Source organism: Phacochoerus africanus, chromosome 15 (genome assembly GCF_016906955.1).
Source record: "Phacochoerus africanus isolate WHEZ1 chromosome 15, ROS_Pafr_v1, whole genome shotgun sequence".
Lineage (NCBI taxonomy): Eukaryota > Metazoa > Chordata > Mammalia > Artiodactyla > Suidae > Phacochoerus > Phacochoerus africanus.
The window spans coordinates 11,765,408-11,789,778 of record NC_062558.1 but is presented as its reverse complement, the minus strand read 5'-3'; the positions used below and the strand labels follow the sequence as shown (position 1 = coordinate 11,789,778).

The following is a 24,371-nucleotide window of genomic DNA, read 5'->3' as shown; positions in this document are numbered from 1 at the left end:
CTAGAATTGAGGAGTTCCCTTGCGGCTCAGTGAGTTGAGGATCTAACGTTGTCACTCCAGCAGCCCGGGTCACTGCTGTAGTATGGGTTCAATCCCTGGCCAGGGAACCTCCACACGGATGCAGCCAAAAAAAAAAGTCTAGGAGTTCCCGTCGTGGCTCAGTGGTTAACAAATCTGAATAGGAACCATGAGGTTGTGGGTTCAATCCCTGGCCTTGTTCAGTGGGTTAAGGATCTGGTGTTGCCGTGAGCTGTGGTGTAGGTGGCGGACGCGGCTCAGATCCTGAGTTGCTGTGGCTCTGGCGTAGGCTGGTGGCTACAGCTCCAATTTGTCCCCTAGCCTGGGAACCTCCATATGCCATGGGAGCAGCCCAAGAAATCGCAAAAAAAAAGTCTAGAATTGGCCACCTGTGCATGCTTACTTAGAGACCTCTGCCAGTCCCCTGACAAAGGCCACTGTAGGCAGGCATGGAGGAGAGCACACCTATGCAGGCAAAGCTCTGGCCCCGGGAGACACTGGTTGATGAGCCTTCAGACTGACGGGGCATCAAAAAGTTCAGGCCACCTGAGATGCAAAGATGGAGACTCTGGCTTCTCAAAGGGGCCTCCTGCTGCTCTGAGCTGCAGCTGGAAGCTTCCGGCTCCCCCTGTGTGAATGAAGGGGCTGGTGGGGCCGCAGACAAAGCAGAAGTTTGTCTCCAGCCTGTAAATGTTTATCCTGGACATCCTGCTAAGCTAGGAACCAGGGCGTCTGGTACTTAAAAGTAAGAAAGTAAATAAGCTCACCCCAAATTTAGCAATCTGCTGCCCCACTCTTTGGGTCCTTAAGAAGGTGCGCCCCCATCTGCTTCATTTCCTCTGCTTTAACCCCGCACTTACAAGACACAAATTCAAAGGTAAAATCAGCCAAAGTTTCAAGAGAGTGACTGCAGAGCTTTAAGCTCCAAGCATGTGGCCCTTTTGAGTGTGGGGCGCTGTGTCACCGGACTGGTCACACATCATGAGGCTGGCCTTGGTTCTCTCTTATCTCTTGGAAACAAGGGGACCCTCATGAAAATGTGCCTCACTTTAAGTGCTGAAGATCTGCTGATAACGTCTTTGTTATGCAATTCTCCACTTTTAAATTAATTTTCTATTCAAGTCGCACGTGGCCAGATCTCAGGAAATGCAGCCCATTGTTGCAGGCCACCTGAAAGAAAGCCCTTGTCATCTTTTTGGTGCTTAAGTGGATGTGCTTGCTTTGCAGTTTCGGTCCAGCCTCATCCTTTCCCAACCCTGACCTTAACGTGATGCCCTGTGAATTCTGATACCCATCTTGCTCCCTTCAGCATCATCAGCCTAAACAAAGGCGAGGCAGTACCACTGTGCGGAGCAGTGAAAGCTCCAGGCAGGTCCACCTCCTACTCACGGGGTGGCATTATTTCCTTGATTGCTCAGGTTTTGATTTTTCATCTGTGAAATGGTGATGCCATCTGCCTGTAGACTTAGGAGGACCTCGTGAGAATTGTAGGGCACTTGGCAGTGTTCTAACCCCTGCCGCCCCAAGGGCTGCCTCCATCAAATTTAGATGCCACTTCCATGTCCCCCCATCCCCACCCCCAGCCTCTCACAAATCCCTCCCACTTGCTAGGCTGGCACAAGGGCCTCTGCTCAGGTCCTTGAGCAGAGAAATGGGGGGGGGGGCAGATGCTTTCTGCTATTTTGTGTAAGGGGTGGTAGTGGAAGCAGGACCTTCAGAGACCAAGCAGCCTATGTCCCCTTTCCCGCTCCGCCACCTTCCTAAGCTTCCTCATCTGAACACGGGCAGAATTCCTACTTCACAAGAGTGATGGGAAGAGGAAATGAAGCCCTCTAGTAAGAGACTAGAACCCAGTTAGGCCCACAGCAGGTGCTTCATAAATGCCATCTTCTGCCCTGCGTCCCCATGTAGATGCTGGAATTCAGGTGAAACTAGCCATCTCTGCCGCATGTATAGAGGACAGAGGACCTGATTAAGGAACAGAGCATCCCAATCGATCCTTATTTTATGCTTCTGGCATCTGTGCCATCTCTGAGCCTCTTTTTTCACCCTTCTATGAGATTAGGAATACTTGCCGTGCCTATCTCCCAAGATTGGTTACGTTGAAAATTAAGAGAGGTAATGGATGTGAAATTTTATTTTATTTTATTTTGTCTTTTTGTCCTTTTTAGGGCTGCACCTGTGGCACATGGAGGTTCCCAGGCTAGGGGTCTAATCAGAGCTGTAGCTGCTGGCCTACACCACAGCTCATGGCAATGCCGGATCCTTGACCCACTGAACAAGGCCAGCAATCGAACCTGCAACCTCATGGTTCCTAGTCAGATTCGTTTCCTCTGCGCCACGACGGCAACTCCCGATGCGAAATTTTATACAAAGATAAAGGGTTGTTAACACCAATGCCCAACGTTTAGGTCACCAAGCCTCAAACAGAATGCTTAGCTTTTTTCCTTCTGACTCACACACACATCCCCTGCCTCGCTGGCACTGTGACTGTGCCTGGTGTGTTTGGGAAAACAGCCTGTCTGAAATGGTGATGCTGTCTGCCTGTAGGCTGGAGGACCACGTCTGGGGCACCTTGACTTAACCAGCTCAAGATCATTTTTTTACGAATGTATAAGACAATTATGATCACAACATTGTAAATCAACTATACTTCAATAAAAGTTTTTTGAAAAAGAAAAAAAAAGACAATTATAGAACAGGGGGCCAGCCCAGGGTGGGGTGTGGGTGGGAAGGCTGCAGAGGATGTGCCTGTAGAACCGCCTAGCCCAGGGCATGGCCTGAGGCGGACATGAATATGCGAAGCATTCATTATTACAGAGCGTACAAGGACATGCTCATGAGTATCCAGCAATTCAAACAGAATCAGAATCCGAATTAGAATCCACGATTCCTGCCAAACAGCCTGACTCCAGCCTGATGAGGAACGCAGTACCATCAAAGCTGATTCCAGATTTGTGTGTCTCTGTTGAAAAGTTTATTTTGTGCCTTTTACCCTTCCAGAGGGAGCTCTGGAACCCAACTGCCTGAGCCCAAAGTCAGTCTCCTCCTTCTACTGGCTGTGTGACCTTGGGAATTATTCAACCTCTGGGTGCCGCAGTTTCATTGTTTGGAATAAGATGATAATAATAATAATAGTACTTATTGCACAGGGTTGTTAGGGGATTAAGTGTATTAATATAGGAAGCACTTAGAACAGTGCCTGGCACATAGTAAGTACTCAGGAAATGCCAGTTATAATTGTTACTGTATGATTTATTCTCCATTTTGTGAAAGTACAAAAGTTGAAGAATAAAGTGCATGAAAAGTAAACACAGCAGGCAGAGAGATAAATGAACTGTTTGCATAAACATGAATTAAGAGAGTCACACTTGAAGAAGAACTGTTCCCTGTTGAGGACAGCAAACATCTGGAAGGAATTAAATGGGTGATGAGGAGGGGTAGGGGGTATTGTGAGCTGAGAACACACTGTGACTGTTGGAAGGAGATAGTTCATTTCTGGGGTGGGTAAGTGATCCCAAAAGAGGGAAGCTGCTCTGGGTTTCTATAGCATGATTGGAGCCCAAAGAATATTTACCCCTCCAGAAAATTTTGTTCTGATTAGCCTGGGTATCTAAAATGCCTACGTCATTCCTTTCAGCTAATGCATTGCCTTGAAAATGCCACTTCTAAAATGGGACTATACTAACGTTAAAAAAAAAAAACAAAAAAAACCCGCAAGGTACCATTTTGTACCTGTGAAATTAACCAATGAAAATTGTAATAGTACACTGAGGTTTCACAGAAACTGGCACATTTAAAAACCTATAATGTTGGAGTTCCCATCGTGGCTCGGCAGTAAGGAACCTGACTAGTAACCATAAGGACTTGGGGTTCGACCTCTGGCATCGATCAGTGAGTAGGTTAAGGATCTGGTGCTGCCATGAGCTGTGGCGTAGGCTCAGATCTGGCATTGCTGTGGTTGTAGCGTAGGCCAGCAGCAGCTGCAGCTCAAATCTGATCCCTAGCCTGGAAACTTCCATATGCCATGACTGCAGCCCTAAAAAAAGACTGAAAATAAATTAAAAAAATCTATAATGTACATATAAATAGGTATAACTTTGGGGGAAGTGATTTGGTGGGAAATTTTAGAATTTTTTAAACTTTTTTGGTTTGTTTTTATTCTTTTTTGTGTGATTTGTCTGGAATTTTTAGGAGTCATAAAAATATCTATAACTTTTGCTCTACTAATCCAACTGTGGCAATTTATTGGTAAAAAAATTTTTGAAAGAAGGAGAGTCTTTCTGCATTTATTTTCCATGATTGAGAATGGGTAAATTAAATTATTGCATCTCCTCAATGGACTCTCAGGCAGCCATCAAGAATATAATTTTAAATGACAGAGAGGCATTCCCTTGTGGCTTAGCGGTTAAGGATTCAGCGTCACTGCTATGGTGCAGGTTCAATCCCTAGCCCAAGAACTTCCACATGCCACAAGCACAGTCGAAAAAAAAAATTAAATTAAAAAAAAAAAAGACACAGAAAAGGTTGGGGAAACGTTTATGAAATAATTGTATTAGGTTTAAAAAACCCAGAAATGAAACTGTAAAGATTGGATATGCACAGGGATGGCATTAGAAGAAGGAAATGAAAAGAAAACAAGTGTGCTTTGTTGGAGGTCATGAAATCGTGGATTTCCTTCTTTTATTTTAAGTTAAAATAGGTTGTGTAATGAACTATAATCAAAGACCCCAGTGAACTCTCTGGGGATGGGTAGCTGATTATCGGCCTTCCCCACGCGGGTGATTTTCAGTCCAGTTTTCTGGATGGAGAGAAGGGCCCTTAGGGCCGGTAGGTTCTGAAAGGAGGGGCTGATGGGCAAGGCCAGGGGCCTCCAAGGGCACAGGGCCCCAGAATGTCATGGAGACCACGTGAAGGGGGAAGGAGGGACTGGTGGGAGCTGGCCGAGATGGGGAGTAAGGGAAATTGCCTATTTCATGATGTCGTCGCTGGCTGATCTGAGCAAGTGGAACCTTAAACCCATCCTGTGACATAAATCAAGTCATTGTGCTATGTCTCTTAGTCACTCACAATCCCAATGTTAAAACCAGAATTTACAAAGCACATGGTTTTTACTACTTCTGATAAGCTGCGGTGTCTCTTTGAATTCCAGGGTATCAAGAGCAGAGACCGACACTAAAATATCAGGCTTTCTGGTTTCCAACTGTCCTGTCTCTAATACTTATCAACCCATCTGGGTTGAATATTGGACAAACACACCATCCAATCCTGGCCTGTGATGATTTCTTGGGCAGACAATTCCTGTGGTGACTTGGGCTGTGACTGGGTCATGGAATCATTTCCCCAGAACCTCTTCAGCTCACTTAGCAGAGCGGTGCATCAGTAGCCAGAACCCCCTGGGCCAGCAGTTGGGAAGTGTACCATTAGACAGATTGCAAATTCTCTCCTGGCCCCAGTCTCTTTTTCTGTAAATTGAGGAAGCTTCACCAAAGACCACAGAGATTAAAATTATGACCAAAGTCTGAAAAGCTCAGATGAAGCTAAACTGGGTCTAGTTTGGGCCATATTAGAGAGTCTTAGGTCCAGAATGATGCTAATGATCCTTTTACCATTTTTGGATTAGTTTTTGCACACCTTGGAAAACCACATTTAGATCAAACCCCACCCTCTAAGGGGATGCTGACACACTGAGTATGTGCAAAAGAGGTTAGCCAGAACGCCTGGGGGCTTAGGAGCTAGTTATGAGACAGCCCGTGAAGGAACTGCAGATTTAAACCAGAAACATTATTATGTAAAGATGTGATAACTGTCTTTGAGATTCTGGAGCGCTGTCTTGTGGGGAAAGAAAAAATTCACTAGCCTTCTGTGACCCTGGAGGGCAGGGTCAATGGACAGATAATTACAGGGAGGCAGATGTGAAGTCTGAACAGAATGCAGAACATTCCATGAGTTAGAACTAACCGAAGGTGGAGAAATGGGTCTAAGCAGAGGCTGGACAGTGTGATTTTCTTGGAGATTAAAGTGCTGGGTCACTTTCTTGTGCAGCAGACATTATCACAGCCTTGCAAATTAAGTATATTTCAATAAAACTTTTTTAAAAAGTGCTGAGGAGTTCCCAACATGGCTCAGTGGTAACGAATCCGACTAGTATCCATGAGGATGTGGGTTTGATCCCTAGCCTAACTCAGCAGGTTAAGGATCTGGTGTTTCCATGAGCTGCTGGGTAGGTGGCAGACATGGCTCAGATCTGGCATTGCTATGGCTGTGGTATAGGCGGGTGGCTGCAGCTCGGACTTGATCCCTAGGCTGGGAACCTCCATATGCCAAGAGTGTGCCCCTAAAAAGACAAAAAAAGTGTGCTGGGTGAGGGAGAAGTTGAGGTGCCCATCCAGCACTGTGAGCCTCTGAATTTAATCTGAAATAACTTATCTCCTCCAGAGCAGCCACCATGAATGCTGTACATCCAGAAGCATCAGCCCCAGCCCTTTCCACCCTACCTTCCCCATTCCCATGATTCTGGAAGAGAGCTATTCTTTTTTTTTTTTTTTTTTTTTTTGATATTTTCAGGGCTGCACTGGCAGCCTCTGGAGGTTCCCAGGCCAGGGGTCAAGTCAGACCTGTAGCCACCGGCCTATGCCACAGCCACAACAACTCAGGATCTAAGCCCCTCTGTGACCTACACCACAGCTCACAGCAACACTGGATTCTTATCCCACTGAGCAAGGCCAGGGACTGAGCCTGCATCCTCATGGATTTAGTCAGGTTCATTTCCACTGAGGCACAAGGGGAACTCCAAGGGAAGAGAGCTATTCTAGCCACATCTTCTCACTGCTAGAATAAGCAGTACCAAGTTCTCCGACTCCTCATTCCAAGATTTCGAAGGCAAAATTCCCTCTGTGCCCCATCTGCACCCACCTCCTACTCTGCCCCACCCCCACCATTAGTTGCCATTTTCCTGGTGTGCAGCGCAGAGAGGGACACAGCTGTGGACAGTGCACAGCAAACAGACAACAAGCATTGCTAGACATCCCAAGAGGCACCAAGGTTTGTAGTGTGCCTGAGAGCAGTCCATGAGTGTCCAGGAGACACTGGATGCTAGATTATAATTATTAAGATGCACACTCCTGCATCAGCTATTCTAACCAAATAGCTGATTCTAACCAAGAAAAGGAAACCTCTCCAAGAGGAAAGGGTGGGAAATCACCAAGATGGGTCGTTGGCCTGAAAAGGGAAATAGGGGATCTACAGAAGAGTCAGAGGCAGAGAGGGGAGGGCCTGGAGGTAAAAGTATCTGCACCGCCCAGGGGTAATGGGACCCTGAATTCAGTAGGCTGGGAATTAACAGTGTTGCCCAGGGCCTGGCTGAGTCACTGGCTTGGTCCCTTCCCGCAGTTCCCTAGCAAACTTGTAGGGAAGCATCTGGATGCAAGCAAGCCCTGTGGGTTGGAATCCTGGCTCCAAGACTTACTTGCTATGCTGCTTGGGGCAACGGTTACCAGCTCAGGCCCTAAAAGGGGATAAGAAATGTACCTCCCTCCTAAAGTGGAGACGATAACACACAATAGTGCAGGGTGAGCCACGTGAACCTGTTGATAACCAGTCATTTCCAAAGTACAGAAAAGACAGTTTCCAGTGGATCAACCTAATCCATAGATGCAGCCAGAGGTTTCCAAACTCATCAACACCTTGGGATTATCTCCAACTCTTCGTTCGTTTTGTTTTTTTAGGGTCGCACCCACAATGTGTGGAAGTTCCCAGGCTAGTGGCCAAATCAGAGCTGCAGCCTCCCGCCTAAGCCACAGCCACAGTGATGCGGGATCCGAGCCACATCCAAGACCTCTGCCGCCGCTTGCCGAGTGCATCACGGGCTCTTTTTAACATTCCAAAGCCCGGGTCACCTCCCATACCCATCCAACCATAATTTCTGCCATGCCTGGTCAGGTGATTCTAATGGGCAGACATGTTTGAGGACCCCTGGCTGAGCACAGAGAGGCGCTAAGGTGTTAAAGCAGCCTACTGTCTATCGTCTACCTCTGCCTGCCCTTCATCTGGTGTTTATTGAGCACCTACTGAATACCGGGCTCTGGGCCTCCGGGGCGCCTCCAGCCGCCTCATCTCTCGCCTCTCCTCCTCCTACGCAGTGTCCAGGCCACGGAGCTCCCCGGACGACCTGAAGGCGCTGACTCGGAACGTGAACCGGCTGAACGAGAGCTTCCGGGATTTGCAACTGCGGCTGTTACAGGCGCCCTTGCAGGCGGAGCTGGGCGAGCAGGTGTGGAAGGCGCAGGACGCGCTGCAGAACCAGTCGGACTCGCTGCAGGCGCTGGCAGGCGCGGTGCAGCGGCTGGAGGGCGCGCTGTGGGGGCTGCAGGCGCAGGCGGCTCAGAGTGAGCAGGCCGTGGCCCTGTTGCGCGACCGCACGGGCCAGCAGAGCGACGCGGCGCAGCTGGAGCTCTATCAGCTCCAGGTAGAGAGCAACCGCAGTCAGCTGCTGTTGCGGCGCCACGCCGGCCTGCTGGACGGGCTGGCACGCCGGGTGGGCGCCCTGGGTGACGAGCTGGCCGACGTGGGAGGCGCGTTGCGCGGCCTCAACCACAGCCTGTCCTACGACGTGGCCCTGCACGGCACACGGCTGCGGGACCTGCAGGTGCTGGTGAGCAACGCCAGCGAGGACGCGCGCCGCATGCGCCTTGTGCACCGGGGCCTGGAGCTGCAGCTCAAGCAGGAACTGGCCGTGCTCAACAGCGTCACCGAGGACCTGCGCCTCAAGGACTGGGAGCACTCCATTGCGCTGCGGAACATCTCCCTGGCCAAAGGTACCCGACAGCCGAGGCCCCCGGGACAGCTTGGGCTCCTCCTGCTCAGGCCTTCTTCCTGAACCTACCTCCCCAAGCCCCCTCCCCCTGTACTAAGTCTTGCACTTCCACGCCCCCCACCCCAGTGTTCTGCCCAAATTGGCTCTCTGCATTTCCAGGGCTGCGCAGGCTCAACCTCCTCCCTGCCCCTCTACCTCCATTCCCCACCCCACTTCCTCAGCGGATGGCACACTCCCTGTACACACCCCCAAGGCATGAGAATGGCCAAGGGTGGCTCATGCGGGACTGGGTGTTCAGGCTTAGATGCATCAGCTCCAAGAGTTTTCGGCTGGGAAGGAAAGCAGGGGCTCAGGCTGGGAACAGAGAGGTGCTCCTCTAGTGTCCTGGAGCTTCCGTGGTGTTCCATGGTGCTGGGCTGCACCCCACAGGCCACTAGGCCTGTAGTTGCCCAGCTTTAAGACCAAGAAAGAGCTCAGAGTCAGCAACTGAGGCATCAGTGGTTTAATGATGGATGGGGGAGCTTGCAGGTCTGAAGCAAAGTCCCAGAGTGACACCCCACCCTGTGCAGCAAAGGGAGGCAGGCAGGAGGGGGCAGCAGTCTTTGCTCCTAGGGGGAGGGGAGATGGCTAATTATAGAAGGAATTGATGTCAGGTTGGCTCATGGGTTATCAGGAAACCAGCAGAGAAGCACTGCCCCTCTGATAAGAGCAATCACTAGCTGGGGCCAGGGCAAGTATATAGGAAGGTCAGTCAGGGCGAAGGTGAAGCAGGCACTGGTTGAGTAAGAGATGTACAAAGAGCAAGAGAACGGCCATCTTGGACGGCCTGACCATATGCATGATGTTCCAGTGGGTAGAGCTACAGAAAGTTGGAGAATTCTAAGTTTGAACCTGGTCTTCCAGGCTGTTAAAGATCTATATTCATCCAGATGGAAGAATGCACTTTAACAATTCGTTAGCTTCATTTATTACTCTTGCACATCACTGTCAGAGGCACAGTTCACAAAATGCACTTTTCCTGCATGACCCCATGCAGGGTCACCCTCTGTGGCTTCCCAAGATCTGCCTGGTTCGTCAAAAGCTCCTTAGCCTGACAGGGGACAACAATAAGGCCATTTTGAACTCCAGCTGCATCACGTACCATGTTATCTCATAGGATGTCTTTTAAAAACAACCCTGATGTACTAAGGTCAGAAAGCTGCTCACATAGTCCAGGCTAGGAGATGATGGAGCCAGGATTTGGACCACGGCTTTTCTGATCCCAGAGCTGATATACTTACTCTCACGTACCTGGCCCCAGCCTATCTTTCCTGCCTTCTCCTCCAGCTCTTCCCCTGGACCAAGAGTTGCAAACAGAACTGTCTGCAGGGGCCACTAGAGCAATGTCAATGAGTAATATGACTTTGGTATTAGGGGAGTAGTAGAGGCTATGACACATCCAGCCCATTTGGTTTTTTGGGTTTTTTGGGTTTGTTTTTTTTGTTTGTTTGTTTTTTGCTTCTGAGGGCTGCACCCACCGCATACCGAAGTTCCCAGGCTAGGTGTCCAATCAGAGCTACAGCTGCCTGCCTACACCACAGCCACATCAACGCCAGATCCGAGCCACATCTTTGACGTACACCACAGCTCATGGCAATGCTGGATCCTTAACCCGCTGAGCGAGGCCAGGGATCAAATCCACATCCTCATGGATACTAGTTGGATTCGTTTCTGCTGCACCACAACGGAAACTCCCTCCAGCCCATTTTGGCCTGGTGTTGACAAGGTCTTCTCATCTTTCCAGACAAACCAGAAACATGGAATGTTCTAGAAATTTTTAGTTGTTTAACTCTGTGGGCCAAATACAGCACATCTGTGGCTCATACATGGTCCACAGATGGCCAACCTGCACCCCCTGCCCTGAGTGAAGCATCCAGTCCAATGGGACACATCATGTCACTGCCCCAGAGGCACGGCCCGCCTTTTTCCATTGCCTTAGCTTTACTTCAGCTGTCCCTCCTCTGGCCGTGCCTCTTTTTTCCTCCTCGTCATCCAAATCCCACTGGTCCTTCTGATCTCGCTCAAAACCCATCTCCCAAGAACCCTCTGGCCTCTCTAGCTCACTGACCTCCGCCTCTGAGATTCTCTTATTTATCAGAGCAGAAAGTAGTCCTGATAGAGCTTTCCATTTCGCATCATACTTTCCAGTTCACAGAGTGCTTTCGACACGTTATTTTATTTTCCCCATCACCACTATTGAAGTTTCGGTATTGAGGGCAGGTCAGATTCCTGCAGAAAAGTGACTGAGGCTCCAGGAGGTAATACCTGGCTTGCTTAATGCCACATGACTTGAATTGATCAACCCCAGGACTTTTGTTTTCAACAACTTTAATAAGGTATAGTTTCCATGCCATCAGATTCACCCGTTTCAGTGTACAGTTCAATGGCCAGGCCAGACTTTTAACCCAATCTCCAGTGCTCCAGCCGCCACAGCCCATCCACCCTCATCTGTCCACCCCTGCGTGCCCCGGCACTTCATAGTGTGATATATGTGGCTGGAACTCAAGAAATGTTTGTGAAACAGCTGTTACGTCTTGAACCTGTGCCACCAGAGGATTGATTTTATGTACTGGGTCACTTTGGGTTTCATTTCTCAGAAATGGCAAGAGAGCAGGAGGTAGCATGCCTTCTTCCAAGGCCACACCCCTGGGGTCTTAGCTTTTCCTTGACCTCCCCAGTCTGTTCGGTACTTACTAATAATAGCCGTGACACCAAATCATAACCTACAAGCCAGACATTTTGTCGACGTTCATTCTCTAAGTAGACATTAAAGACTGCCCACCCTCACATCCTGCAAAAAAGGCATTCTTGAACCCACTTTATAGTTGAGAAACTTTAATAACTTTCCCAGCGTTCCTCTCACAATTGGCAAGTGCAAAGCCAAGATGCAAAGTGGGTCTTTCTGGCTCAGCAACCATGTTTTTGTCACTGGCCATGGGGCTTTCCAGGGTGGAGAGAAACCAGCTAGGAGCTGTGATGAGAGAAGTGAGGGTGGTCCCTCGGGTCCATTCCTGCATTTGGGGGCTAGTCCCTGCCAGGTGCTCCCCTGCCTTCCTCCTCCAGTCAGCAGGCATCACCACGCTGCCCAGTGCAACCTCCTTGGCCTCACTGAACGTTCATATCCTGGTTCTCTTCATTTTTCAGTCCACTCTCCTAGGCTCGGTTGAAATGGCTCTGGATCCACACATTCTTAGTTTTTTGTTTTTTTTTCTTTTTTTTAGGGCCCCACCCATGGCATATGGAGGTTCCCAGGCTAGCGGTCGAATCAGAGCTGCATCTGCCGGCCTGCACCACAGCCACAGCAATACCAGATCTGAGCCACATCTGTGACCTACACCATAGCTCCTGGCCATGACAGATCCTTAACCCACTGACCAAGCCCAGGGATCGAACCTGCATCCTCATGGATGCTAGTCAGGTTCTTAACCCTCTGAGTCACAAAGGGAACTCCCTGGGTCAGGCATTCTTTTGTTGGAATCCTCCAGGTAATCTTCCTTTGGTTCTGAAACCAAGTGTCCCACTGACGTGTCATCTCAATTCTGCCCAGGCCTGCCTTTCAGTCTTCTGGTTTTGCCTTCTTGCTCGGCTGCTGGCTCTTCAGAGATGAACGTGGCCTCTCTAGTTCCCAGGGCCACCACTGCGGCTGGGGTCTCCCTTTCTCACCTCGCTCTCTCACAGTTGCCAGGGACCCAGTTGGGGAGCTTAGAGCGTTCTGTTTGACATATTGAATGGTGCAAAACTGTGCACTGGCTTTTGGATAAGGGATGTTTGACTAGGTAAGCTTTCGTGCCTTTCTATACTGCTGCCCGTGTGGCCTTCCTGCGCTAGCTTTGCCTGGTTCCTCTCTTAGTCTTGAAACACACACACATACATTCCCACTCTGCCCTTTCCTGGCTCAGAAGCCACAAATACTCCGCTATGTATATTTTTCAAATATGAGCTTGTTTATGTTATTCTTGAGCTTGACCCCAAGCAGTTTCATTCTCTCACTTTGTTATACAGTTTTCTAGGACTGGGTCTCTGGTTTATCTTTTGTGTACATTCACAGTGGTGCATTCTGTTTTCTGCTTTGGATTTTCAGCATTTATCACATCTGTTGAAATCTCTCTGTGGCTTCGAAAGAAGCAGAGAACCTAGATGATCAGACAGGGGAGGCGTCCTAGGAGGAGGAAAGCCGTCCAGAGAGGGGGGCCTCCCAGGAAGGGTCAGTGGGTGAGCAGAGGCCTGAAGGCAAGACTCTCCAGCCGTATGCAGACGGCTCTCTTTGCCCCATGACTGTTTTATAGACTCACAGAAGGTTAGAGTGACAATAGGGCTCGGAAATCTTCTGGTCTGTTCCTGTCATTTTGTAGTTGAGGACCTTGCGTCTCAGAACAAGGAAATGACTTGCCTGCATCAAATCCCCAGCAAGTGGTCCAGCTGGACTAGCAGATCCATCTCTCAATTAATGAAAGCAAGTTGGCAAAGCAAATTTTGGGCTGCTTTTTCGAGGAAAAAAAATACTATCTAGTAGCATAGAGGGTCCCATTCAAAAATGATCACAGCAGGAGTGGGGCTTTGGCTTCCAGGCTGGAACACTGGGCCCTGGCCTCGGGGCACAGGGCGTGCTGGCGGTGGTGGGCATCTCTCCGAACAGAGTGGCCTGTAGGTGGGGTTTCCAGCCCACCAGAGACTGGTGGTGACCCCTGGGTGGGTTGCAGGGGGCTCTGTTGTTTCGCCTTCCACATCCGATGACTCTGCTGGGGCGGGAGTGGAGGGCGTGCTGTGGGCATTAGCGGTCGCACCCAGCCTCGCCCACCAGCCCTTTGCCTGGGGCTCAGAGGAAAGCTGGCCTTGCAGGCTGGGGGGAGCCGCAGCCCTGCGCACATGCTCAGGGTCATGGAGAGGGTGCCGGGAATGAAGGAAGTGAGAGAGCTCACAACCATAAATGACTATAAACGTAATAGCGCTGAGAATCCAGAGCCCAGTGACATCAGGGCAGTGGAAGCACAGAGTAATCAGTGGATGGACCCCACCTCCAGCAGCCGCCCGGGATTAGCATGGTCTGCAGGGGTGTTTACATTACAATCTTGGTCACTGTGTGGCTAGCTTCGGGCTCGCTGCATCAGCTGTCATGGTCATTTGTTCTTGGCGGGTCACAGTCCAGATTCCAGCACACACACGAGTCCCGCAGCCCGTCGCTCGTGCCAGGATCTGGGAAGGGAGAACGGGTTGCTTTTCCCTCCCTGTTGGCTGGTCCCCAGAAGAATCCTGGTGTTTTTCCCAAATGCTCCATCCCAAATCCTTTGTTCTGTTCTGAAGGATGCTTCCAGCTGGAGCGGCTCAGCACAGCCAAGCAAGGACAGAACGGCACTGGGGCGGCATAGGGGGTGGGCTAGACCAGTGGACAGGCTCAGAGGGGGCCCCCGGGGCACAGGGCCAGGAGGTTCCCCTTTCCTCCTCCCAGTCCCTGAGCACCTTGTGGAAGGCGGTGGAGAGGGTTGCTGGCACAGGGGACCGGAAGCTCCGTGGAGGGGTTCTGGGATGTTTTCATGACAGAGAAGTAGATTCTGCTCCTCCTTGTCCCAGCCCACTTCTGCTCCAGTGATTAAAAAAATAATAATAATAAAAAAAAAAAGGGAGTTCCCGTCGTGGCGCAGTGGTTAACGAATCCGACTAGGAACCATGAGGTTGCGGGTTCCGTCCCTGCCCTTTCTCAGTGGGTTAACAATCTGGCGTTGCCATGAGCTGTGGTGTAGGTTGCAGACGCGGCTCGGATCCCGCGTTGCTGTGGCTCTGGAGTAGGCCTGTGGCTACAGCTCCGATTCGACCCCTAGCCTGGGAACCTCCATATGCCGCGGGAGCGGCCCAAGAAATAGCAAAAAGACAAAAAAATAATAATAATAATAATAATAAAGGTGAGACAGTGACAGTACCAACGCTGAGCAGTTTAAAAGCTCATCCAGGGACCACTGGAACCACTGATGCTGTAACAGCGTCTACGACGGCCCAGAAGTCATCCCTTGATTCTGTCCTATGGGCTTAGCACTGTGTGAGGCCCAGGGCCACAGAGAGTGGGGCTCTGGCCCTGCAGATAGGCCTGTCCTCCTTGGGGACCACAGTCTGAGGGGAGCGACAGTGGCTGGCATGTGGCATAGGGTGCTCCCCTGAAGAGTGTGTACACAGTGATGTCTGAGGCTCCTTCTGGCTCTGCGCCCTGGTACCCTCAGACATCGGAAGGGTGAGCGTGAAGGTGAACTTTAGGGCCAAGACTGATGGGCCTCTTAGAAAGGAAAGGATTTGGCCAGTGTTTGGGGACACCATGAACAGAACGTTTACGCCGAGGTGGAAGAGTTTGTGTCCAGGGGTGTCAGACAGTGAGTCTGCAGAAGCAGGGGTCGGATTGGGAAAGGTCTGCTGGGTCTCCATCACAGGGAGCCGCCTGTTGCGGTGGGAGGGGCTGCAAGGGTTCTGGGTCATTTGCCTCTAATGAAATAAATTGGACAGCAGTATGCAAAGCGAGTTCAAGAGAAAGGCTGAAGACAAGGAGGTATTTTACAAAGCTGGGAGGACCCTGATGAGTGAGGCGGTGAGGAAGGAGGTAGAGATACACCTGGATAATCACCTGGGTGACAGCCTTGTAGGGGGTGGGGCAGAGGAAGGGGGGAGTCCAAGCAAGCGCCAGACTGTTAGCCCCAGCTTCTGAGAAATTGACAAACCCAAGAGTGCATCATCACCCATGGGCAGTGGTTTGAAGAGGCACTTGGTCCTCAGAGCTCCAGGCAGCCTGGCCCCATGAGACTCAGATTGGCCACGACCCAGGCTCTTCTGACCTGGCCAGTACCACCTGAGGACGTGACTAAGACTTGAAAAGCAGCACCCCCCTTTAACTGTCCACTCCAGCTTCTCCCCAGTGACTCTCTAGGACAGGCCCTCCCGAACCCCTTATTTGTGTCTTAAAAACTATATCCACGTGTAGCATGTTTTTCAGACCCAATTCTCCCTGAATGACCCAGCCAAGCTTTGCCACTTAGAATAACCATCCTTGGGCATCTCAGAGTGGTTCTGATGAAGCATTGTGCAAAGTGGGGTACAGGTGGCCAGGAAACCACCAGGTAACCTATAAAGTTTGCCAAGCCCCTTTACATGCACCAGCTCCTTGATTTCACATACTCCTCATGACGAATGCCCAAGGCAGGAATTTTTACTTAGATTTTGGAGAACCAGGACCTGAACCCAAGATTTTCCATGTCCGCCCACCAACCCCACCTTCCACCTGATCTCTGTGCCACCTTGATGCTTCGCCACAAGGGTCAGTCCACTGGGCAGCATCCTCTTTGCCAGAATTAGTCCTGGGAGGGTCCATACGTTGGGTCAGAGCAAATAGAACAAAGGGAGGGTGTGGTCCATGGCATTTTTGACCTGCTTAATTCCTGGAGTGCTGGGCTGGCTCCCCCAGGGAGGGGTGGAGGGGGCAGAGAAGAGTAAAAAGGGGTTGTGCTAGAGGCAGGGAGGGTGACTGCCTTGTAACTGCCAGAGCAGTGCAGGAACCTCTCTTGGCCCCCTTTGCTGCAGCCTTGACCTGGCCAGGAGATGGCTGGAATGGGAGTTGTAAACTCATTTGCTTCTTTGCTCTATCCTTCTTTGCTGTGTGACCTTAGGTATGTTCCAAACGTGTGCTGTGTCCCAGTCTTTTCATCTAGTCAGCATGGCCAGTCTGACTTTGCTTTTCTGTCTTTCTTTCTTTTTTTTTTTTTTTTTTGCCACTCCCACAGCACGTGGAAGTTCCCAGGCCAGGGATTGAATCTGAGCTGCAACTGCAGCAATGCTCAATCCTTTAACCCGGGTAGGGGATGAAACCAGCACTTCCAGAACAATCCAAGCCACTACAGTCTGGTTCTTAACCCACCATGCCACAGTGGAAACTCCTTACTTTGCTTTTTTCATAGAAGATAGGAAGGTGGTCACATAGCCCAGTCCCCCTTGAATGATTTGTGTGTAACTTATGCATTTTTCAATTGTTGATTACTTTTTTCCCCTGTGCGTGTGCCATTGAATTCTTAAATAGCTGTCAACTTTGGTTAGGGGCTGGGGATGATGCCAACTTTGGGAATCTATCAGGACATCTTGCTCTTGGCTGCCTGGCTGTTTTGTGTGTATTAAAACCCTCTGATCTCATATACTCCTTCATTCATCAAATATTTATTGTGCAAGACATGACTGCTGGGCTATGAGTATACATGTTTTGGTTCCCTAGGGCTGCCATAACAAAGTACCACAAACTTGGTGGCTTATAACCACAGAAATGTATTCTCTCACAGTTCTGGGGGCTGGAAGTCTGAAATCAAGGTGTCCATAGGGCCATGCTCCCTCTAAACATTCTAGGGAAGGATGCTTCTTGGCCTCTTTCTAACTGATGTGGCCAGTGGTCCTTGGCATTCCTTGGCCTGTAGACCCAGCGCCCCAGTCTCAGCCTCCATGGTGACATGGCCTTCTTCCTGTGGGTCTCTCTGTGCTTTCTCTTCTTATAGTCATTGTGTAAGGACTCACCTTCTTCCAATCTGACCTCATCTTAACTGGTTACATCTACAAAGACCCCATTTTCTTTCTGTTTCTTTTTTTTCTTTTTTCGTTTTTTTCTTTTTAGGGTTGTACCCGTGGCATATGGATGTTCCCAGGCTACGGGTTGAATCAGAGCTGTAGCTGCCTGCCTCCGCCACAACCACAGCAACACTGGATCCGAGCCGCATCTGCAACCTACACCACAGCTCATGGCAATGCTGGATCCTTAACCCACTGAGCAAGGCCAGGGATTGCACCTGCAACCTCATGGTTACTAGTTGGATTCGTTTCTGCTGCGCCACAACAAGAACTCCCAAAGACCCAATTTTCAAAGAAAGTCATACTCTGAGGTTCCAGGTAGACATCACCTTGGAGGGGACCCCCTTCAACCTAGCAAAGTACAGTTCTGGCATATTCCTTGGTCCTCTTTTCCTCTCGCCACGCAGCAGGAATGGGGGTCTTAGAGGCTGGATCTTCACAGCTGGAACAGGGATGTCAAGGATGTGGTTCTGTGTCATGGAGCGGGTGATATCATTAGGAAAAAGAGAACAGCTTTGATGTATACCTGTGACTCCAGGCCGAGGCAGTGGGAGACAAACATCAAGTGGCACCAAGGACATGTGTTCAAATACGCGATGCCCACTTTCAGCAGGAATGACGGACCAGAGAAGGAGTAAGGGCAAGGCGGTGGCTGTGAGCAGCCTCAGGGACCAGGTCACCACAGGGGATTGGCAGGGAGGGCTCCTGGGCTCGCCAGCCTGGGAACAGCAGATCGAGGTGCAGGAAGGTTCGAGAGCATCCTGGGAATGACATCTAGTGTGATGAGCAAGGCAGAGTGGGCAGGACCAGACAGACCTGAGTAGAGACCTGGGACCTTCACTTGCTAGCCAGCTATGTGGCTGCAACCCAGTGTGTGAAGATTCAATCCAATCACACTTGCCAAAATCCCTGTCAGGATGCTGGCGCCTCACCCTGGAAGCAGATCCCATGGAGCAATTAGAAACCCCTTCTTCTATCCGGGTGCTCAAGCCCGAAATCTGATCCTGATCCTGATCTGACTGCCGCCCCACCTCCACCTATGTTTAGCAAGGTCTGCCTCTTCTACCTCCCAACGGCCACTCACATCCCTGCTTCCCTAATCAGGGCTCTGCCACCTCCCACTTGGAGTGCCACCTCCTCTTGACATCCTGCCTCTGCTTTCCGTCTCTTCCCATCTATCTTCCGACACAGCCGTCTTCCTCCTGTGCAGATCTGACCACACTCTTCTCTCAGGTGCTTCCTGTGGCTTCTGGTGCCCTCAGGGTCAAGTTCAGCACTTACACCAGGCCAGGCCCCTAAGACTCCCCACTTCTTCTCCCATCCCGCACCCTGCCCCCAGGTTCTGATCCCATCATGACTCACAGATCTCCTTCTTTAAGTTTTTACAGGGATTTTTTTCCTCTGCCTGGAACTTTCCTCTTTCCCTCTTAGTTAGGGCTGCTTTAACAATGTCACAGACTGGGTGGCTTCAACAGCAGAGATTTCTTTCTCACGGTTCTGGAGGCTGGAAGTCTGAGCTCAGGGTTGGGTTTGGGTCAGAGCCTTCTTCCTGCCTTGCACATGGCTGCCTTCTTGCTGTGTCCTCCTGTGGCAGAGAAAGCATGCTTGGCAGTGCCAGCATGAGCAATGGAAAGAGGGAGAGTGCCCTCTGGGGTTTCTTCTGATGGCACTAATCCCATCATGGGGGCCCCACCCTCATAACCCCATCTAAACTTAATCGTCTCCCAAAGGCTCCATCTCCAAATAGCATCACACTGGGGTTTAGGGCTTCAGCATGTGCACTTGGTGTGGGTGTAGGGGTGGGAGCCATGGACATGCAGCCCATAACACGATCCCACTCCTCCCTTTACTTAGACACCTTATGTCCCTCTTTGAGATTTCGCTTTGGATGTTACTTCTTCCAGGAAGGCTTCCTTGATTTCCACCTCCCCACTGCAAACACACACATACATACACACACACACACACACACACACACACACATACATACACACACACACACACACACACACACACACACACACACAAGGCTGGACCAGGTGGAGCTCTGTGTGCTTCCAAAGCATTATGCTGACTCTTCCTCTCTTTAGACGGAGTTTTCATTTCCCCTGCAGGTGACCTATTTCAGAAAGCCATCCTCTAACCTTCTGCTGTTTGTAACCCTTCCAGGACCACCAGGCCCCAAAGGTGATCAGGGTGATGAAGGGAAGGAAGGCCAGCCTGGAATCCCTGGATTGCCTGGACTTCGAGGTAAGGGAGAGTCCCCTGGGAGGGACCTGGACATTCCAGGAAGGAAAGGGGCCCCCAGTCCATCCCTGACCCTCTGTTTTCTCATTGGTGTTTGTGATGGGGCTCTCTGGAAAGTGCCCCATCAATTCAGCTACAAATGCCCTGTTCTATTAAGAGACTAAGAACTTGTTGGTATAACAGTAGAACAATAGGCTGGAGCAAATCCATTTCCATAGAAAGTACCATGATCTGAAGGAAAAGGGTGCATGTGAGGCTCACAGCTTCTTTTTTTTAAAAAAAAAATTATTTCTTTTGGGGGCTACACCCACAGCATATGGGAGCTCTAGCTGCCCGCCTACACCACAGCCACAGCCACGCCAGATCCTTAACCCACTGAGCGAGGCCAGGGATTGAACCCAGGTCCACATGGATCCTAGTCGGGTTCATTAACCCCTGAGCCACAACAGGAACTCTAATCTCAGAGCTTTTTGAATCCACTTCCCACCTCAGGCATCCAGGTCTCTGCGACCAGGGCCATCAGAAAGAATGGAAGGTATTTGCGGTAACTGTGGTGTAGGCCAGCAGCTGCAGCTCGGATTTGACCCCTAGCCTGGGAACCTCCATATACCACGGGTGTGGCAGAAAGGAGGGAGGGAGGGAGGAAGGCAGGGAGGGAGGGAGTTCCACGATCCAGATCAACCTGTCAAGTATGTCTCGCCCCTCAGTCTTTCCTGGATCCCCAGTGCCTGACGCCTGCCTCCTGCTGATCCCCCCTGCTCAGTAGATACCTGCCTCTCTCCTGACGTCGCCATCCTGCCCCACACACTAGAGTCAGCCCGGAAGGTCCAGGGGCTGGCAAAGGGGGTCCTTTCTGGCCTCCTGGAAAGACTGTGCTCCTCTTAGATGCCTTGTCTCAGAAGTTCCTGTCCCATTACTTTGTCATGCTTTGGTCTGGGTCTGTCTGTTCCCAAACCTCCGCTTGAGCAGCATTTCTCTAGAAGAGTGTAGGATGTTCTAAATGACGTAAGAGAAGGGAGGTGCTTAACAGGGGAAAGGTGGATGCTGACTTAGTCAGGAATTATACCTCCAGGCCATCCCCTTCCTAAATCTCTGAGGAGGAGAGGAGGCAGAGGCTGGCAGAGGCAGAGCCCGTAGCCTGGCCTCCACTCCTGGCCTCCCCCTCTCAGTGCAGCGCCCTAAACTCAGAATTAAGGATGCCCCTGGGGTTCCCAGAGCTGTGGAACCTCTTTTCCTGCCTCAGTCAGAGATGGGATGGGGGCTGCGTGGGCGTAACCTGCACTAGATTCAGAACTCTATGGCAGCAGGACTTTTGGGTCCCGGGAGCATTGTGTTAGGAAGGAGAAGAAAGAAATTAAGCCTGGAGTTCCCGTTGTGGCTCATTGGTAACAAACCCGGCTAGTATCCATGAGGACTCGGGGTTTGATCCCTGGCCTTGCTCCGTGGGGTTTGATCTCTGGCCTCGCTCAGTGGGTTAAGGATCCAGCGTTGCCGTGAGCTGTGGCATAGGTTGCAGATGTGGCTCGGATCCCTCATTGCTGTGGCTGTAGCATAGGCCAGCAGCTGCAGCTCCAATTCGACCCCTAGCCTGGGAACCTCCACGTGCCATGGGTGCGGCCCTAAAAAGACCAAAGGAAAAAAAAAAGAAAAGAAAGAAAAAAGAAATTAAGCCCTTCTCTGAGGTCCTGCCACCCTCTCGGGGCCCCCATCTTCTTTCAGGCATTTGGTATTTGCTGCGGAGGAGTCATAACTGGGAGACAGATTTCCTCATGTCACGGAAAAAAGCCCAAGAAAACCAACCAACATTCGAGGCAGGAAAAAACAATTAATTAGTTAATTAGAGTGCCCTGCTTTGCAGAGAGAACCGAGGGCTGAGGTCAGGCCTTGGGGCTGGGGCCTTGCTGGGTGAAAGCATCTGTTGACTCTGGCTCTTCGTGGTGAAATGTGGCCGGCGCCCGGGGCCTCGTGGCCAGGAGCCGGGGGCCTGACCCAGAGGCCGCGTGTCTGCCTCTGTTACTGAGCTTGCCGAGCTCTCCTTCGTCTTCAGCCTACCATCCTCTTCTCTACACCTCCCTGTGTTCATGACAGGGAGGGAACTTTCTGGCTTTGCCTTACATAGGATGCGGAGTGCTTTCATCTTCCTCCCACCCTAAGTACTAGTAAGCCCTTTACATCCAGCGCGAGATGAAGCCAACTGCCCAGGGCTAGGATCCTACCTCCAACAGTCATTGCTGTGTGATCATAGGCAGGTTACCTAACCTCTCTGGGCCTCAGTTTCCTCATTGGTAACACAGGTGAAGTAATACCTCAGTTTATGGTGAGGCTTAAATCAGATACTTCATGGACAGCATCCAAAACAGTGCCTGGCACATAAAATTTTTTTGCCCATCTAAATCTCCAGCATAGCTAGAGGTGAAGAGACAGCTTCCAGCTGAGGCTGGCACCTCCACTATCACTTACAATAGAATTGGACCTTTCTCGGAGTTCCCTGGTAGCTCAGTGGGTCAAAGGTATAGTGTAGTCATTGCCGTAGCACAGGTTCAATCCCTGGTCCGGGAATTTCTGCATGCCATGGGCATGGCCAAAAAAAAAAAAAAAAGAAAAAGAATTTGACCTTTCAGGGAAAGGGGGCTGGCCTCACTGAGTAAAAGATGCCGGCAGGGAGAGTTCGTGCTGACCTTCTGGCCACTGTTTTTGTAGCATCTTTGAGAAGAATCAGGAAGCAGAGGCAATGGGAGGATGCATGGTTGAGGTGTGTGATGATGGCCTCTGCTGGCCTTTCCAGTTCTGGGTCTGAGACTCCAAGACTTTTTTGTCTCCCCAGGTCTTCCAGGGGAGAGAGGAACCTCAGGACCACCTGGCCCCAAGGGCGACGAGGGGAAGCTGGGAGCCACAGGACCGATGGGCATGCGTGGGTTCAAAGGTAACAATGTGTCTCAGAGACACACACACACACACACCCGCCACTGCACCTTGCTTACTGCTAGCCTCTGCGCACCAGCGTGGCCACTGGAGCATGGCCTGGGTTCAAATTCTGGCTTGGCCGGTGACTGCCTGAGTGACCTTGGGCAAGTCACTTAATCTCTTTAAACATCAGTTTCTTCATCCCTAAACTAGAACTCCTCGTGATGCTATATTTCTCAGGGCCATCAAGAGGATTACATGGGCGTCTACGTGTGAAAATCTGGTAAGCTCTAAATGCTGTATAGATGCAAGGGATTGTTGCTCCTGGTTACAGCTCAGTGATGTAACTGGAGAAAGTGGAAAAACACAAAGGCTGCAGACCCAGGATATTCACCTCCCCTCCCAGTACTGCCAGATTCTTCAGTTTATCGTATTGTCTTCTGTGGCATGCGGAAGTTCTCGGGCCAGGGATCAAACCCACACCACAGCAGCGATCTGAGCTGCAGCAGTGACAATGCTGAATCCTTAACCTAGTGGTCACCAGGGAACCCGTTTGTAATATTCTTATTCCCCAAATATTTAAAACTTTCATCAGCTCTCGGATTTCTTTTGCCCATAGTGTTTCTCCTGAGTGTTTTTCCTTCCTGCGAATAGTCACATTGTCCATTTTCAGGGGAGCCCATTCTATAGGCAGTCCCTGTCTTTCCACGTCCATTTCAAGAAGAGGAGGAAATCTGACACTCTTTCCCCAGCCTCTGTCTTCTCACTTGTTAAAATGAAAACTAAGAACAAAGCACTGTTCACCATTCCCACCTCACATCTAGGGTGACCTCTTTTGTTCTTTCTTTATTTTTTTTCTTTTTCTTTTTTTTTTTTTTTGTCTTTTAAGGGCTGCACCTGCAGCATATGGAAGTTCCCAGGCTGCAGGTTGAATCGGAGCTGTAGCTGCTGGCCTTCACCACAGCCACAGCAACACCGGATCCGTGCAGCATCTGCAGTCTACACCACAGCTCATGGCAATGCCAGATCCTTAACCCACTGGGCAAGGCCAGGGATTGAACCTGCGTCTTCATGGATACTTGTTGGATTCATTTACACTGAGCCACAACGGGAACTCCTCAGATGACTGTAATCTTGGGTCACTGGGAACTTTTACTCTGCTTTCTGGTTAGTGATTAAACAGGCTGCGGGTTTCCTTCCTTTCATGGTCCACATGTTTAAAAAATGGATTTTAAAACACATTGCAAAAGCAGCACTTGCGTATTGAAAACAATTTAACAATGCAGAAGTGTGTAAAGTGTAAAGTAAAAAGTGTGTGCCCTCCGCCTTGGTCTCTTAAGCTCTTACTCTTCAGAATAACTACTGTATGTGTGTGTGTTGGGGGGCATTGTTTTGTTGGAGTAGAGTTGACTTACAATGTTGTGTTAGTTTCAAGTGTACAGCAAAGTGAACCAGTTCTACATATACATATATCCATTCTTTTTTCTCCATATAGATGATTACAGAATATTGAGTAGATTTCCCTGTGCTATACAGGAAGTCCTTGTTATTTATCTATGTTGTATACAGTAGCACATACATGTGTAATCCCATACTCCTAATTTATTTCTCTCCCCTGTGGTTTCCCCTTTGGTGACCATGAGGTTGATTTTGAAATCTGAGAGTTTGTTCCTGGTTTATAAATAAGTTGTTTTGTATCATTTTTGTTAGATTCCAAGTATAAGTAATATCAATCATATGATATTTGTCTTTTCTCTGACTTACTTCA

The 24,371-nt window shown here is 50.1% G+C and overlaps 1 protein-coding gene across 2 annotated transcripts in view; it reads left to right on the top strand.

The window, feature by feature from the left end:
• The window catches only part of SCARA5 (scavenger receptor class A member 5), a 132,956-nt gene that overhangs the window by 64,820 nt on the left and 43,765 nt on the right, over positions 1–24,371 (top strand). For both annotated transcript variants that reach the window (XM_047760395.1, XM_047760394.1), the window contains exons 4-6: positions 8,160–8,834; positions 19,622–19,702; positions 22,524–22,622. In XM_047760395.1, coding sequence (XP_047616351.1) covers positions 8,160–8,834; positions 19,622–19,702; positions 22,524–22,622 — 855 coding nt within the window. The remainder of the gene's footprint in view (positions 1–8,159; positions 8,835–19,621; positions 19,703–22,523; positions 22,623–24,371) is intronic.